This window comes from Sus scrofa, unplaced genomic scaffold (genome assembly GCF_000003025.6).
Source record: "Sus scrofa isolate TJ Tabasco breed Duroc unplaced genomic scaffold, Sscrofa11.1 Contig340, whole genome shotgun sequence".
Lineage (NCBI taxonomy): Eukaryota > Metazoa > Chordata > Mammalia > Artiodactyla > Suidae > Sus > Sus scrofa.
Window position 1 is genome coordinate 92,803 of NW_018085182.1, and position 18,273 is coordinate 111,075.

Below are 18,273 nucleotides of genomic sequence, written 5' to 3' on the forward strand. Positions count from 1 at the left end.
TAAAAATGACAAAAGTTAAACACAAAGAGAGGATTCTAAAGGCAGCAAGAGAAAAACAAAGAATTAATTATAAGGGAATCTCCATAAGGCTATCAGCTGATTTTTCTACAGAAACACTACAGCCCAGAAAAGAGTGGCAAGATATATTCAAAATTCTAAAAGGAAAAAAATTGCAGCCTAGAACACACTTCCCAGCAAGAATTTCATTTAAACAAGAAGGAGAAATAAAGACTTTCTCAAACAAAAACGAAAAGAGTTCACCAATACTAAACCCATTCTAAAAGAAACACTGAAAGGGCTCCTCTAAATACAAATGAAGTAAGAAGAAATAGGATGGAGGAAATCACAATTGGAAAGCAATCACCTAAATAAGCCAGTACACAGATCTAAAAGAAAAAAAAAAAACTATTGTAAAAGTGATGATAAATGCAAGGAACAGCAAAATGATAAACATGAAGATGTTTAAAAAAGGACTTCAAAATCATAAAATGTGGGGAATTTCATGAAACTAGAAATCAACCACTGGAAAATAAATGAGAAAAAACCGACTACATGCAGATTAGAAAACATGCTACTAAAAAACCAATGGGTCAGTGAGGAAATCATAAGGGAAATTAAAAATACCTCCAGACAAATGATACTTAAACACAGCCATTCAAAATCTATGGAATGCTGCAAAAGCAGTTCTTAGAGGCAATTACATAGCTATAGAGGCCATCCTCAGAAAAGAAGAAAATATCTCAAATCAACAACTTAACCCATCACCTAAAGTAATTAGAATAAGAAAACAAACAAAACCTAAAGAAAGCAGAAGGAAGGAAATTGTAAAGATCAGAGGGTAAATCAATAAAAAAGAGATTCAAAAAACAAATAGAAAAAAATAAATAAAACCAAGAGCTGATTCTATGAAAGGGTAAAAAATATTGACAAACCTCTTGCTAGACTCCCCAAGAAGAGGAGAGAAAGAACTCAAATAAACAAATATGGCATGAAAAAGGAGAATTCGCAACAGATACTGCAGAAATATAAAAAACCATAAAAAAATACTATGAACAATTACATGCCAATACATTTGACAACCTAAAAGAAATAGACAACTTTTTAGAGACGTGCAGTCCACCAAACCTGATGCTTGTAAATCAATGATACTAGAACTCACCCTCACACCATGTACAAAATTAAACTCAAAATGGCTTAAAGACTTAAATGTAAGACAAGACACCATCAAACTCCTAGAAGACAACATAAGCAAAACATTCTCTTTCATAAATCATACAAATGTTTTCTTAGGTCAGTCTCCCAAGGCAACAGAAAAATAAATAAATAAACAAATAGGACCTAATCAAACTTACAAGCTTTTGCACAGCACAGGAAATCACCAAAAAAAAAAAAAAAAAAGACAACCTATGAAATGCAAGAAAATATTTTCAAACAATGCAACCGACAAAGGCTTAATCTCTAAAATATACAAGCAAATTATACAATGCAACGGAAAAAAACAAAAAACAAAAAAACACAACCTATTTGAAAAATGAGCAGAGGACCTGAATAGACATTTCTTCAGAGAAGATATATGGATGGCCAATAGGCACATGAAAGAATGTTCAACATCACTATTAAAGAAATGCAAATCAAAACTACAATGAAATGCCATCTCTGGTCAGAATGACCATCTTTTTTATTTTATTTAATTAATTAATTTATTTACTTACTTATTTGCTTTTTAGGGCCGCACCTGCCTCATATGCAAGTTCCAAGGCTAGAGTTGAACTGGCCCTGCACTACAAGCCTATGCCACAACCATAGCAATGCAGGATCTTAGCTGCATCTGCAATCTATGCCACAGCTCACAGCAATGCCAGATCCTTAACCTACTGAACAAGGCCAGGGATTAAACCCGCATCCTCATGGATACTAGTCAGGTTTGCTACTGTTGAGCCATGAAGGGAACTCTAGAATGGTCATCACCAAAAAGTCTACAAATAATAAATGCTGGAGAGAGTGTGTAGAAAAGGATATCCTCTTACACTGTTTGTGGGAATGTACACTGGTGCCACCACTATGGAAAACAGTATGGAGATACCTCAGAAAACTCAATATAGAACTAACCTATGATCCAGCAATCCCACTCCTGGGCATATATCTGGACAAAACTTCCATTTAAGAAGATACATGCACGCCTATGTTCATTGCAGCAGTATTCACAATAGCCAAGACGTGGAATCAACCTAAATGTCCATCAACAGAGGAATGAATAAAGAAGATGTGGTACATATGTACAGTTGAATATTACTCAGTCATAAAAAAGAATGAAATAATGCCGTTTGCAGCAACATGGACCTAGAAACTATCACACTAAATGAAGTTAGATAGTGAAAGACAAACATAATATACTATCACCTATATGTGGAATCTAAAAAAAAAAAAAATGGATACAAAATTTGCGGAACAAAAACAGACTGGCAGACCGTGAAAAACTTATGGTTACCAAAGGGGACGAGTGGGAGGTTGGGAGGGATGGACTGGGGGCTTGAGATTGGCATATGAACACTGAGGTAAATGGAATGGTTGGCCAATGGGGACCTGCTGTATAGCACAGAGAACTCTTCCCATTATTCTGCGATAATGTATGCGGGAGAAGAAAATGAGAAAGAGTGGATATGTTTGTATGTATGACTGGGTTACTTTGTTGTACAGCAGAAATTATCACAACCTTGTAAATTAACTATACTTCGATAAAACTTTAAAAAAAAATCCTTACTGTTGACATCTCTGAAGGTCAAGGGTATAATTTCTCCTTTGTCATTCCATGATTGCTGAACGCAATGACACCTAACTGAATAGCTATCTGTTTCCCAGTTTTATAGGTTGAATTTAGTTTTTCTTACATAGGTTTGTCAGAAAAATCCTCAGAAGAAACAGGCTGTGAGTTTCATTGCCCTTTTTACCTCTACTTACTCACTGCTGTTACTTTCCCTTTGGGTTTTCATATTCCAAAATGCATTAAACATGGCATCTTTTTAATGGTCCTCAGTACACAAATGTTTCTGAAAACCTGTTTCTCAAATAGAATTTTATACAATTTTTAAATGCACCTTTTCTGCCACACATTGCCTTCTTTTGTCATCACATCTCCTCTGACTCTGACAGTCCCACTTCCTTCTTTCACTTGTAAGGACCCCTACAATTACATTTGACTCACCTAGGTAATCCAAGATAATTTCCCATCTCAGTTATCTTTAACTGTCTCATCTCAGTGTCTTTAACTTAATCACATTTACAGAGGGGTCTTTTCGTTTTTTTTTTTTTTTTTCTTTTTTTTCTGCTCTGTAAGGTAACATACTCAACCGAATCCAAGAAATAGTATATAGGCATGTTGTAGCATGAGAAAATTGTTTACTCATCTGTTACCAAATAGTATTCTATTGTATGGATATACCATAATTGATTCATCTATCAACTTGTTCATGAACATTTGGTTTGTTTTCATTTTCTAAATATTAAATGAAACTGCTATGTACTTTCTGGAAAAGTATTTGTTAGGCATGTGACTTAACTTCTCTTGAAAGTAAAATGGCAGAATCATATATTTTCTAGTTAATTTAGTTACATTCTAAGCACAATTATTTTACTCCTACTTTTCATGGATTTAATTTGCTTTTATTTTTATCAGCTGTTAAGGGGAGGCTTTGATTTTTTTAAGTTTTTATAATTTTAAAACTTACTTTCTTTTTATGATTATTACAAAGCATTTGTTATATTGCTTATTTTTGTTATATTCACTAGTTGTTGTATTTTTTAAATTCCACATGGAAGTAATGTCATACAGTATTTGTCTTTCTCTGACTTATTTCACTTAGCATAATGCCCTCCAAGTCCATCAGTGTTGCTGCAAGTGGCAACATTTTGTTCTTTCTTATAACTGAGTAGTAGTCCATTGTGTGAGTGTGTACTACTTCTTTATGCATTCATCTCTTGTTGAACATTTAGGTTATTTCTATTTCTTGGCAAGTGTAAATAATAAACATTCAAATGCATGTATCTTTTCAAATTAGTGTTTTGGTTTGTTGAGATAAATACCTAAAAGTGGAATTGCTGGATCATATGGTAGTTTTATTTTTAGTTTTTTGAGAAATCTCCATACCATTTTCTACAACGGCTGCACCAATTTATATTCCCACCAACAGTGTACAAGGTTTCCCTTTCTCCACATCCTTGCCAACATTTGTTATTTGTGTCTTTTTGATGATACCCATTCTGATAGGTGTGACGTGATATCTCACCATGGCTTTGATTTGCATTTCCCAATGATCAGTGATGTTGAGCATCTTTTTCATGTGCTTGTTGGCCATCTGCATTTCATCTTTGGAAAATGTCTATTCAGTTCTTCTGCCCATTTTTAATTGGGTTGTATGTTTTTTGATGTTGAGTTGTATGAGTTGTGTATATGTGTTGGATATTAATCCCTTATTGGCAAAAATATTTGCACATATTTTCTCCCATTCAGTAGGTTGTCTTTTCATTTCATCAATGATTTTCCATAGCTGTGCAAAAGCTTTTAAATTTAATTAGGTCCATTTTGTTTATTTTTGGCTTTCTCTCCTTTATGTTAGGAGACTATCCAAAAAAAAAATATTGCTGTGATTTATATCAAAGTGTTCTACCTCTGTTTCCCTCTAGGAGTTTTATAGTAGCCAGTCTTAAATTTGTCTTTATTCCATTTTGAGGGTTTTTTTCCAAATGGTATGAGGGCGTGTTCTAAATTCATTGATTTACATGTGGCCATCCAGCTTTCCCAACACCACTTATTGAAGGCACTATCTTTTATCCATTGTATATTCTTCCTGCTTTATCATAAAACAACCAACCATGAGTGAGTGAGTTTATTTCTAGGTTCTCTATCCTGTTCCATTGAGCTATGTGTCTATTTTTGTGACAGTACTGTATTGTTTTGATTACCATAGCCTTGTAACATAGTCTGAAGTCAAGGAATCTGATTCCTTCAGCTCTTTCCTTCTTTCTCAAGATTGTTTTAGCTATTTGGATTATTTGTGTTCCTTACAAATTTTAAAATTATTTGTTTTGGTTCTGTGAAAAAAATGCCATTGGTATTTTGATAGGGACTGTCTTGGGTAGTATGGGTGTTTTAGCATATTAATTCCTTCAATCCTGAATGTATCTTTCCATCTGTTTGAGTTATTTCCATTTCTTTCTTCAGTGTCTTATAGTTTTCTGAGAACAAGACTTTCATCCCCTTAACTAGATGTATTCACAGGTATTTTATTCTTTTTGATGCAATGATAAATGGGATTGTTACCTTACTTTCTCTTTCTGATGGTTCACTGTTAGTGTATAAAAATGCAACAGATTTTTGTAAATAATTTGGCATCCTGCCACTTTACCAAATTCATTAATGAACTCTAGTAATTTTTTGATAGTGTGTTTGGGATTGTCTATGTACAGTATCAGGTGACAATTCACTTCTGCCTTTTCAATTTGGATGTCTTTTATTTATTTGACTTGTATGATTGCTGTGGCTAGGAATTCCAATACTATGTTTATAAAAGTGGTGATAGTGGGCATCTTTGTCTTATTCCTGATTTAGAAGAAATATTTTCAGCTTTTCACAATTGAGTATGATGTTAGCTGTGGACTTGTCATATATAGCCTTTTATCACACTGAGGTAATTTCCCTCTATACCCACATCGTTCAGAGTTTTTATCAAAAATGGATGTTGAGTTGTGTCAAATGCTTTTTCTGCATCTAGTAAGATGATCGTATGACTATTCTTTATTTTATTAATGTGTTGTATCACATTTATTTACAAATGTTAAACTATCCTTGCACCCCTGGAATGAATCCCAACTGATCATGATATATGATCCTTTTAATGTATTCTTGCCTTAAGTTTGCTGGAGTTTGTTGAGGATTTTTGCACCTATTTTTTATAAAAGTACAGTTGATTTACAAGGTTGTGCCAACTTTAGATTTTTGCAACTAAGTGTATCAGGGATGTTGATGTAATTTTCTGGCTTTATATTTGTTTTGTCTGATTTTGGGATCAGGATAATGTCTTGTAAAGTGAGTTTGAAAGTGCCCTTTCTTCTTCAATTTTTTGAAATAGTTATGAAAATAAGTGTTTGCCTCTTTAAATGTTTGGTAGAATTTACCTGTGAATTTTCTTTTTCCAATTCCTTTATTTGTGCATTTAGATTGTTTGAGTTTTTTTGGTTTGTTTGTTTCATGAAATAGGCCTCTATCACAATGAACTTTCCTCTTAGAACTGTTTCCCCTGCATCTTATAGATTTTGGGCAAATGTCCATTTTCACTTGACTCCAAGTACTTATTTATTTCCTTTTTGAGAGCATCAATGACCCATTCATTCCTTAGTTAATCACCATGTGTTTATTTGTTTTTCCTTTTTCTTCTTGTAGTTAATTTCTAGTTTTATAAAACTGTGGTTGGAAAAGATGTTTGATACGATCTTAATTTGCTTAAATTTATCATCATTGGTTTTGTGGCCTAACATATGATCTTTTCTGGAGAATGTGTTCTTTGGGGTGAAAGGGGACTAAGAATGAATACTGATCCTAATTGCATACATCATATTTTTTGTTTTTCAGAAAATCGTTCTGACAAAAATATAATAATAATAGTGCTTGGAATCATTGCTGCAATAATGACACTTTTATTTTTTGTTTTTTGCATACTTTATTTCAAAACAAGAGGTAAGATATAAAAATATAATGCAATCAATTATAATAAAGCCAATATAGTGAGTGGTGAAAATTAGGAAAAGACATCAATTTTGTCTTGATACATTACCTATATTGAAAAAAATAAGACTGGAGTTGCTGTTGTGGCTCAGCAGGTTAAGAACCCAACTTTTGTCCATGAAGATCTAAGTTCAAACCCTGGCCTCACTAACTAGGTTAAGGATCCAGTGTTTTGCAGCAAGTTGTTGCATAGGTCACAGATGCAGCCTGGATCCAGTGTTGCCATGGCTGTGGTATAGGACTGCAGTTGCAGCTTCAGTCAGACCCCTAGCCCAGGAACTTCCACATGCCACAGATGTGGCCATAAAAAATGAAAAAACAAGATTATCAGGGAAGAAAAAAAATCCCCCTACCTACCTTTATTTCTTTGGCTGGTCTAATACTTAAATTGACACAAGGCAGAGTAACAAGAGAAAAAAATAACTTTGTCCATACAGAGGTCTCATAGATGTGAGAACCAAGAAGTAATTAAAGTAGGGTGCTTATGTATTTTTTAGATAAATAAATAAATAAATAAATAAATAAATAAATAAATTTATTTGTGAAGAACTGACCCGGCAAAGAAACTTAGACTTTGGTACTAAGTACTAATTGGTGAATAAACTAAGCAGAGTTTGTTTACACAGCATTCTCAGATTTTTATCTCTGGTCATAAAGATGTATCTCTACCTCCTGTTGCAGTAAGGGTATCTTTCACATAGGTGATTGATTTTCTGTTTTCAGGGCAGTCAGAAAGGAGGGTCAGAGTGTCTTTGCATTGACTGTTTTACAAGTACCTTTAATTCAAAATACTCAATATGCCACTTTGGCATATTTTAGGGTGGCCTACAATATACCTCCTTAAGATCAAAATAATAATAGAAAGTTTTCCTTTCACAGCATGTTTAAACTGAACATTTGTTTATAATCAGTCTATTTATGGACTTATTCTGAAGTAAAAACAACAGGTATATTTTTGTGGCTAAAGTTGTTACTGCTGAGAAGACAGAAACCAGGAAGCTGTGATGATGTGATGCAAAGATTATCCTAAACTCAAAAAATGTCACCTGGTCATCAATGACCTCTGCCTCTAGGTATTTATGGCCTGTATAATCTTCTCCTTTTGAATAATTGTTTCCTTATCTGAAGTTTGAAGGGCTATCACATCAATTATTATGTTACAAAAGATTCTGATTCTGTCTCACTACCAGACTCTCTTCCTTTTATTCCAACAAAGCAAGTTGTCAGGTTAAGGAAAACCACATGGCAAGGATCTGATGGCAGCTCTAAGCAAATAGCCAGCTAAGAACTAAGATCCTCAAACCAATAGCCATTCTGTTGGAAGTCCGCCTGCAGCCATACAAATGAGCTTGAAAACACATCCTTCTCTAGCCAAGACCCCAGTGGTGACCAACACCTTCATTTCACCCTCATGAAAAATCCTGAGGTAGAGAACCCAGCAAAACTATATCTTATGCTTGGTCTACACAAAATATGAGATAATAAATTTGTATTTTTAAGCCACTAAATTTGTGGTCATTTACTATTTAACAACAGATAACGAATACAAGCTATATTAATAATTATCCTTAGAAAACAGGCATTAGCTCAGAATAGGTCAAGCAAAATGAGACATGAACTAATTATAATTCATGTGCAGGGAATCTAGTGATTTTTTTTAATTCTTATAATTCTGATAAAAACTTTCTTGTTCAAGATGTATAATCTCTTAATTATTGCTATATAAAGTTAACTAAATTTTTTGTTGAGAACTTTGCATTCATATTCATAAATCTCATTTGCTCCTTCTCATCAAGCCTCATTTCTTGAGGGCTTGAGTGGAATGATCCCATGATAATACTTCCCTTAGGTTTAGAGTATCTTCCAATTAAATGTCATGTAAAATCAGCCAAGACCCTTAAAATATTTAAGCCTTCCATAACATAACTGCTAATTAATATATTTTTGAATTATTGTGGAATAGAAAACAGTATTGTTTAAAAGCTTGACACACCTGATAATGCCTGAAACTATAGCTTTTTTATGAAAATTAATAAAAATAATTATGTAATCATATAAAAAATGTCATGTTTATAATATAAATATTAATTTAATATTATGCCTCTACTCTGTTTCCTATAAGCCTAAGAGGCCTAATAAAAGATTCTTTTCCCTTTCAGGTTCTCTCCATGGACATTCAGGTAGGATTGAAATATTAACACTCCCCCCAATAGAAATTATCAATTAAATCACTTAAGCATAAAAATAAGATAATGTTATTAATTATAATCGGAGTTCATTTATAAGTATTTGTTTATTAGTTTGCCAGGGCTTCCATAGCAAAATACCACAAACTAGATTGTGTAAGTAACAAAATTTATTGTCTTAGTTCTGGAGAATATAAGTTTGAGATCAAGATATCAGCAGGGTTGGTTCCTTTGAAGTGATGAGAGAGAGTCTGTTCCATGCCTTCCATCACTACTTGTGGTTTGTTGGAAATCTGTTGCATTTCTTGGCTTGTAGATTTCTGACTTTATCTTCACATGACATTCTTTCTGTGTCTCTTCACACTGTCCTTCTTAATGCATGTCTGTCTCTATGCCCAAATTTTCCATTTTCATAAGGATAGCAGTCATATTGGATTAGGGCATACCCTAATGACCTCATTTTAACTAATTACATCTGCAATGATATTATTTCAAGTAAGGTCACATTTTGAGGTACCATGTGAGAAGACCAGCATGTGAATTTCTAGGGAACACAATTCAGCCTATAACAATTCATTACTTTGATTTGTGGCCCAGAATGTGATCTAATCTAAAGAATGTTCCCCGTGTGCTTGAGAAGGATGTGTATTCTGCTGCTCTTGGATGGAATAGTCTATAAATATCTATAAAGTTCATCTGGTCTAGTGCAGCATTTAAGGCCTATGTCTCCTCATTGATTTTCTGTCTGGATAATCCATCCAACTCCGTAAGTGGGGTGTTAAAGTCCCCCACTATTTATTGTCAATTTCTCTTTTTAAGGCTGTTAGCAGTTGCTTTATATATTGAGGTGCTCCTATGTTGTGTGCATATATATTTACAATTGTTATATTACTTGGATTTATCCTTTGATCATTATGTAATTACCTTCTTTGTCTCTTATAACATTCTTTATTTTAAGGTCTATTTTTTTCTGATATGAGTATTGCTATTCCAGCTTTCTTTTGATTTCCATTTGCCTGGAATATCTTCTTCCATTCTCTTACTTTCAGTTTGTATGTGTCCCTAAAACTGAAGTGAGCCTCTTGTAGACAGCATATATATGGGTCTTATTTTTGTATCCATTCAGCAAGTCTATGGCTATTGGTTGGAGCATTTAGTCCACTTACATTTAAGACAATTATTGACATGTATGTTCTTATTGCCACTTTGTTAATTGTTTTGGATTTATTTTTGTTAGTCTTTTTTCTTCCATTCTCTTATTCTCCTATGGTTTAATGATTATCTTTAGTGTTAGGTTTGGAGTATTGTTTCTTATTTGTCTATCTACTGTAGATTTTTGGTTTGCAGTTACCATGACAACCTATGATTATTTTTATTGAATAATCAACTGAATAAATTAATAATATTTCTATCTCTCTTTGTTTTTCATATATTGTTGTAATAGACAATACTGAGTTCCATTAGTCATTTTTACATTGTACACATAGCCTTTTGGAACTTTTGTCAAGTATTGCCTTGTTCCTTGTTCTTTTATTGTCCTTGAAACAAACATGTTCCTCACATGTTGTATGTCTTAAATTTATATTATTTTATTTTATTTTATTTGCCACCCTGCAGAAAGAATATGGAGTTCCCATGCCAGGGATCGGATCTGAGCCTCATTTGCTACTTACACCACAGCTGCAGCAATGCTGGATCCTTAACCCACTGTGCTGGGCTGGGGCTCAAACCTGTGTTTCAAAGCTCCCAAGATGCCTCCAATCTCATTGCACCACAGTAGGAACTCCTATTTTTTAAAAATTTTATCACAGTATAGTTGACTTACACTGGTGTGTTTCAGGTGTATAACAAAGTAATACAGTTATACATATAAATATATCCATTCCTTTTCAGATTCTTTAAATTTACATTAGTACGTCTTATTTTTTTCTCATTCCAACTGAGGTCACCAAAATTACTTCCATTTGCACTTAAACTTTATCGGTTTTCCATGATGCAAGGTATTCTCTATAAAGAATCTATGTATATGAAATGTTTTTGACAATGGATTCTGCTAATTATATTTACTTCTGAATTTATGAATATTTAGGTGGAGGAAATGTATACTTTCTCGAAAACATACTCAGATCATTTTCTTTTTAAACAACTATACAAATTGGGTAAAGTTTATTTTTATTCTTATTGAGATGTTTAGAATTAATTACCCTCTATTACAATAGATATTAGATAATAAACAATCTTTAGTTCTCAGTAAGTAACATTAGCAAAAAGTAAATAAACTGAGGAAACAAAAAAAATAATAATTGGCATATTGCAGAACTGAACTCTCATGTTTCAATTCTTTTAAAGACACAGGTTAATAGTAGCAATGTCATTGAGCTGATTTTTTTTAAGGTGTGATTTTTTAAAAATTTTTCAATGATTTTTATTTTTTCCATTGGAGTTGGTTTACAGTGTTCTGTCAATTTTTACTGTACAGCATAGTGACTCAATCACAAATATATATACATTCTTTTTCTCATATTATCCTCCATCATGTTGCATCACAAGTGACAAGATGTAGTTCTCTGTGCTATACAGCAGGATCTCATTGCTTATCCACTCCAAATGCAATAGTTTAAGTGAAGGTTTCCCATACAAAGAAAATTCTTATTGTAAGTTTGAATATATTTCAAATTCATGGCATAATTTTTTAAATTTCATTTTATTGTGGTAAGAACACAATGTGAGCTCTACCCTCTTAACAAATGTTTAAGTGTACAATACAATTTTGTTAACTATAGGTACAATGTTGCGCAGCAAATCTCTAGGATGTATGTCCCTTCGTTAGTAATTTCCCATTTGACCCTCAACATGGCCCCTGACAACCATTATTTCACTCTTTAATTCTATTAATTTGACTCTTTTAGATGCTATATGTCAATCATGCAGTGATTGCCTTTTTGTAGCTGACAAGTCACTTGACATAATATCCTCAAGGTTTATCCACATTGTCACATATTGCAGAATTTCCTTCTTCTTAATGCTGAACAATATTATATGGTATGTATAAACCTCTTTATTCTTTCATCTTTAGTGGGCATTTAGGTTGTTTCCACATCTCAGGTAATGTGAATAATGTTGCAGTGAACATGGGAGTAGTAATACCTATTTATAATCCTGCTTTCAATTCTTTTGGATAAATATCACAAGTGAGACTGTTGGATCATATGGTAGTCTCTTTTTATTTCTTGAGAAACCTCCATTGGATAAAGGAGGCACCATTTGGTATTCTCACCAATGGTGTAAAAGAATTAAATTTCTGTATACCTTTAGTAACACCTGTTATCTTTATTCAATATACTTATCCTGACAATTGTGAAATAATATTACATGGTGCTTTTCATTCACATTTCGCTGATGGTCAGTGATGTTGAGCACATTTTCATATACTTTTTGCCATTTGCATATTTTCTTTGGAGAAATGTCTATTCAAGTCCATAGACCATTTTTAATTGGGTTATGAGGGTTTTTCTCTTTTTCTTTGTCAATGAATTAGACAAGTTCCTTATATATCTTTGAGGTTAATATATTATTAGATATATGATTTGAAAATATTCATTCAAATTCCATAGGTGACCTTTTCATTTTTGATTGTTTCCCTTGCTATGCAGAAGATTTTTAGTTTTATGTAACCCTTAAATTTGTTTTTTTTCTTTGCTCTTTATTTTTGCCAGTGCTTTTGCTGTTAAGAAATTATTACCCAAGAAAGTATTCTCAAAATTAATATCATGAAGCTTTGGCCTTAAGTGTTTTTCTAGCACTTTTATACTTTGGGGTCTTATTTTTGAGTCTTTCTTCCATTTTGGGTATATTTGACTGTATGGTATAAGATAAGGGTCAATTTCATTCTTTTGAATGTGAATATTCAGTTTTCCCGACAAAGTTTGTTGAAAAGTGTATTCCTTCTTCATTGTGCATTCTTGACACCCTTAACAAAGATCAGTTGATCACATATGTGTATATTTTGAAAGGGGGAATCTCTATTCTGTCCATAGGTTTACATGTCTATCTTTATGCCAGTACAGTACTGTTTGATTAGTGTGCATTTATATTATATTTTGGAATCAGAAAAGGTGATGTTTCCAGCTGCATTCTTTCTCAAAATTGATTAGCCATTTATGGTCTTCTATAATTCCATACAAATATTAGTTTTTTTTCTATTTCTGTGAAGAAATGCTGTTGGGAGTTTGGTAGGGAATATATTGAATAGGCAGATTGCTGTGCATAACATAGACATTTTAACAATACTGAGTTTTTAAATCGATGAACATGGGATAACATTCCATTTGCTGGTCTTCCTTAATTTCTGTCATCAATGTTTTGTAGTTGTCGGTATGCAAGTCTTTCACTCTTAGGTTTATTCCTAAATATTATAGTCTTTTCAGTATTATTGTATGAGAAATTACTTTTCTAATTTCCTTTTCAAAGGATATCAATGTTGACTTTATATCCTGCTACTTGACTGAAATCATTTGTTTGTTCTAAATTTTTTGTGTGAAATCTTTAGAGCTTTATATATTTAAGATCATGCCTTCTGTGAACAGAGATAATATTACTTCTTCCTTTCCTGTTGGATGTTTTCTTTTCATTTATTTCTTTACTTTGACTGACTGCTTTAGCTAGGACTTGCAGTATTATGTAGAACAGAGGTGGTGAGAGTAGGCATGCTTGCCTTGTTCCTGATCTTCAGAAAAAGGCTTTAGCTTTTTTATCATTGAGATGATGTTAGTTGTGGGCTTTTCATATATGGCTTTTATAATGTTGAGGTAAATTCCCTTCAATAACCAGTTTGTTAAGAGGGTGAAAAGGTATTCAGTTTTGTCCAATGCTTTATCTGCATCTATTGAGATAACCATATGATGGTCATACTTTATTTTGTTAATGTGGTCTGTTATATTAATTGATTTTGGTGTGTTGAACCATCCTTGTATGCTGGGGATAAATTCCCCTTGTTTTTTTTTTCCCCATGGCCTGTGATCATTTTAATGTTTTCAATGTGTTGTTGGATTTAACTTTCAAGTATTTTGTTGAGTTTTGCATATATATTTATCAAGGATATTGACCTAGTGATTTATTCTTTTGTGCTTTTGTCTGTTTTGGAATCAAGGTAATTCTGGCCTCATAAGGTGATTTTGAAAGGGTCTTATCCTCTTATTTTTTGAAAAAGTTTGGCATTAACTTTTCTTAAATGATTCATAGTCAAATACAAAAAAAATAGAAAGAAGTAAGAGAAGAGAGATTCATCACATACAAGAGCACCCTCATAAGGGTATCAGTGGATTTATCAGAAGAAATCTTACAGCTAAGGAGAGACTAGGATGATATACTCATAGCACTGAAGGAAAAATAACAGCCAACCAAGAATACTATATTTGGCAAAACTATACTTAAAAATGAAGGAAAAAGAAATAATTTTAAAACCAAAAAAAAAAAAAAGCTGAAATACTCGTCACCACTAAACCTGCTTTACAAGGAAAATTAAATGAAGTTTTTCAAGTTGAAATGAAAGGATGTTGTTAGTAACATAACAACATTTGAAAATATTAAATTCACTGGTAAATACGTATAGATAGTCAAATTCAAAATGCCTTAACACTGTAATGGTAGTTCATAAACTACTTTTAACTTTAGGGGAAAAAATTAAAAAAACAAAACTATTAAAAATAACCAAAGGTGTAATAATTTGTTAATGGATACACAAGAAAAAAGAGGTAAATTGTAAAGCAATGTAAAATAGAAGTAAAAGTGCAGAGTTTTTAATGCAATTGAAGTTAAGTTGTTATAGCTTAAAATTGACTGTTTTAACTATAAGGTGTTTTAGGTAAGCTTCTTTGTAACCACAAAACAAAAAAAATGTTGTAGTGGATACAAACCACATAATAAGAATATAATCAAAACATACCACTACAGGAAACTATCAAATCACAAAGGAAGACATCGAGAGAGGAAGAAAAGAACTACAAACATTACCAAAATAATTTTTACATCACAATAGAAGGTTCTTATCTGTAATAGTTACTTTAAATATTAATGGATTAAATTCCCCAATCAAAAGACAGACTGGCTGAATGGATAAAAGGAAAAAAAAACCAGCAATATGCTGCCTACACGATACCCATTTTAGTTTAAGGACACAGGTAAGTTGAAAGTGAATGGATGGAAGTTCCCATCATGGAGCAGCAGAAACAAATCTTTCTAGGAACCATGAGGTTGTGGATTCAATCCCTGGAATCGCTCAGTGGGTTAAGAATCTGGCATTGTTGTGAGCTGTGTTGTAGGTCACAGACGAGGCTAGGATCCCACATTGCTGTGGCTGTGGTGTAAGCTGGCAGCTGTAGCTCTAATTTGACCCCTACCCTGAGAACCTCCATATGCCATGGGTGAAGCCTTAAAAAGCAAACAAACAAACAAACAAACAAAGTGAAGGGATGAAAAAAGATATTTTATGCAAGTGGTAATCCCCAAGAGAGAACCAGTGCCTATACTTACACAAAATAAACTTTAAATCAAAAAATGTCAAAGAGACAAAGTAGGTCATTATAAAATGACAAAGGAGTCAATTCATCAAGAGGCTATAACAATTGTAAATATATACATCCAACACTGAAGCACCTAAATATTAACAGAATTGAAAAGGAAAAAAAAAAGAGAGCAGAGAGTTCCCTTGTGGCACAGTGGGTTAAGGATCCAGCCTTGTCACTGCAGTGGCTTGGGTCATTGGCACATTGATCCCTGGCCTGGGAACGTCACCATGCCACAGGCACAGCCAAAAAGACAACCACAACAAGAAGAAAGACAAAAGTATGGGACTTTAATACTTACCCTCAGCAATGGAAAGTACATCTAGACTTTGGATTTCCTGTTTCTAGACAGAAAATAAAAAATAATAAGAAAAAGTTATATTCAATTATACTATAGACCAAATGGACAAAACAGATACAAATGCTGTGTTTCACCTAACAGCAGCAGAATACACATTCTTCTCAAGTGCACATGAAACATTCTCCAGAACAGATGGGGCCACAAAAAACTAAGAAGCTTGAAATTTCATCAAGTACCTTTCTGACCAAAATGCTATGAAACTAGAAATCAATAACAGAAGGATAATTGGAAAATTCACAAATATGCGGAAATTAAACAACACACTCCTGGACAACCAGTGGGTAAAGAAAAAAAATAGAAATCAGTAAATACCTTAGATGAATAAAAACAAAAACAAAACTTTCTAAAAACAGTTCTAAGAGAGAAATTTATTTTAATAAATGTCAGCATTAAGAAAAATATCTCAAATAAGCAAGTTAAATTTATATTTCAAGTAACTACGAAAATAAAAATAAACAAGCCTAGTGTTTGTAGAAAGAAGAGAATATTAAAAATGAGAGCAAGAATAAATGAAATACAAACTAGAAAAACAATAGAAAATATAAACAAAACTAGGTGGGCTATTGGAAAATATAAATGAAATTAACCAACCTTTAGTTAGAATAACCAAAAATAAAAGACAGAAGACTTGAATAAATAAAATCATAAACAAAAAGAGGAAGCATTACAACTGAAATCACAGAAGTACTACACTATTGTACAGTATACGATACTATGCAGAGATTACTATAAACAATTGTACGTCAACAAATTGGATCACCTAGAAGAAATGGATACATTTTTACAAATATGCACCTTACTCACACTGAATTATGAAGAAAAAAAATCTGAACAAACCAACAATGAGTAAGATTGATTTAGCAATCAAAAATCCCCCTACAAAGGAAGGCCCAAGATCAGATTGTTTCACAAGTAATACTACCAAATATTTTTAAAAGGTCTAATGCCAATTCTTCTCAAACATCCAAAACAACAGGAAGGGAGCTGCCAAACTCATTTTATAAGACCATCATTAACCTGATACCAAAGACGGACACTAGGCTTGTTTATTTTTATTTTCTTAGTTACTTGAAATATAAATTTAACTTGCTTATTTGAGATATTTTTCTTAATGCTGACATTTATTAAAATAAATTTCTCTCTTAGAACTGTTTTTAGAAAATAACAATACATGGAATTCATATTGCCTCTTTTATTCAATGTAGTGCTAGCCAATATAGGAATCCTATCCAGAGCTATTAGACAAAAAAAGAAAACAAAAGCCATCCAAAATAGAAAAGTAGAAGTAAAATTGTCAGTGCTGGCTGACGACATGATCTCATAGGTAAAAACCCTTTAGAATTCCCACACCAAAAAAAAATTAGGAGAAAAAACAACAAATTTAGTAAAGTTGCAAGATATTAAATCAACATACAAAAGTCAGCTTTATTTCTATACACTAATAGCCCATACAAAAGAGGTATTTAAAAAGTAACCCCTCTTTCAATAACATTCAAAAGAATACAATATTTAGGAATAAATTTAACTAAGGAGGTGAAAGATCTATACACTGAATAGCATAAAACATTGATGAAAGAAATAAAAGAACGGGAGTTCCCATCATGGTGCAGGAGAAACAAATCTGCCTAGTATTCAAGAGGATGTGGGTTTGATCCCTGGCCTTGCTCAGTGGGTTGGGGATCTGGCATTGCCATAAGCTGTGTGGTAGGTCACAGGCACAGCTCAGATCTGGTATTGCTGTGGCTATGGCATAGGTCAGCAGCTGTAGCTCCGATTCAACCCCAAACCTGGGAACCTCCATATGCCATGGGTGCAGCCCTAGAAAACAAACAGACAAAAGAAATAGAAGAATACAAATAATGGAAAGACATATCATGTTCACAGATTGAAGAATGCATATTGTTAAAATGTCTATACTACCCAAAGTGATCTACAGTTTCAATGTAATTCCTATCAAAATCCCAAATGCTTGTTTTTCTTTACAGAAATTTTTAAAATCCTGAAATTTATACAGGTCAAAAAAAAAAAATCTCTGGATAACCAAAGCAATTTGAGCAAGAAGAAAAAAAGCTGGGAGCATCACACTCCCTGGTTTTAAAATATATTATAAAGCTGCATTAATCAAAACCTACTGTCCTTGTATAAAAATAGGCATACATACTTATATACCAAAGGATCATAATAGCAATTCCAGAAGTAAATTCATACATTTATTGTCAACAGATCTTCTTTGAGAGTGCAAAGAACAAACAAGGAATCTGGTCTCTTCAATAAACGGCCTTGCAAAAACTGAAAATCTACATGCAGAAGAATTAAATTGGAAATTTATTTCAAACGTATAAAAAATCAACTGAAAATGGAATAAAGACTTAAACATAAGATCTA

At 32.8% G+C, this 18,273-nt stretch overlaps 1 protein-coding gene across 11 annotated transcripts in view; it reads left to right on the plus strand.

The window, feature by feature from the left end:
* LOC100517524 (butyrophilin subfamily 1 member A1-like) overlaps positions 1-18,273 on the plus strand; it is an 81,685-nt gene that overhangs the window by 11,824 nt on the left and 51,588 nt on the right. For 3 of the 11 annotated variants that reach the window (XR_002341229.1, XM_013989509.2, XM_013989515.2), the window contains exons 3-4: positions 6,626-6,730; positions 8,938-8,958. Coding sequence is in view for 3 of the 11 variants with exons in the window: in XM_013989509.2 (XP_013844963.1) it covers positions 6,626-6,730; positions 8,938-8,958 (126 nt within the window). In the remaining 8 variants the exon portion in view is untranslated. Of the gene's footprint in view, positions 1-6,625; positions 6,731-7,657; positions 7,852-8,937; positions 8,959-11,873; positions 15,096-18,273 lie in introns of those variants that run through there. The other 8 variants (XR_002341232.1, XR_002341234.1, XR_002341236.1 and 5 more) reach the window with 6 other exon arrangements.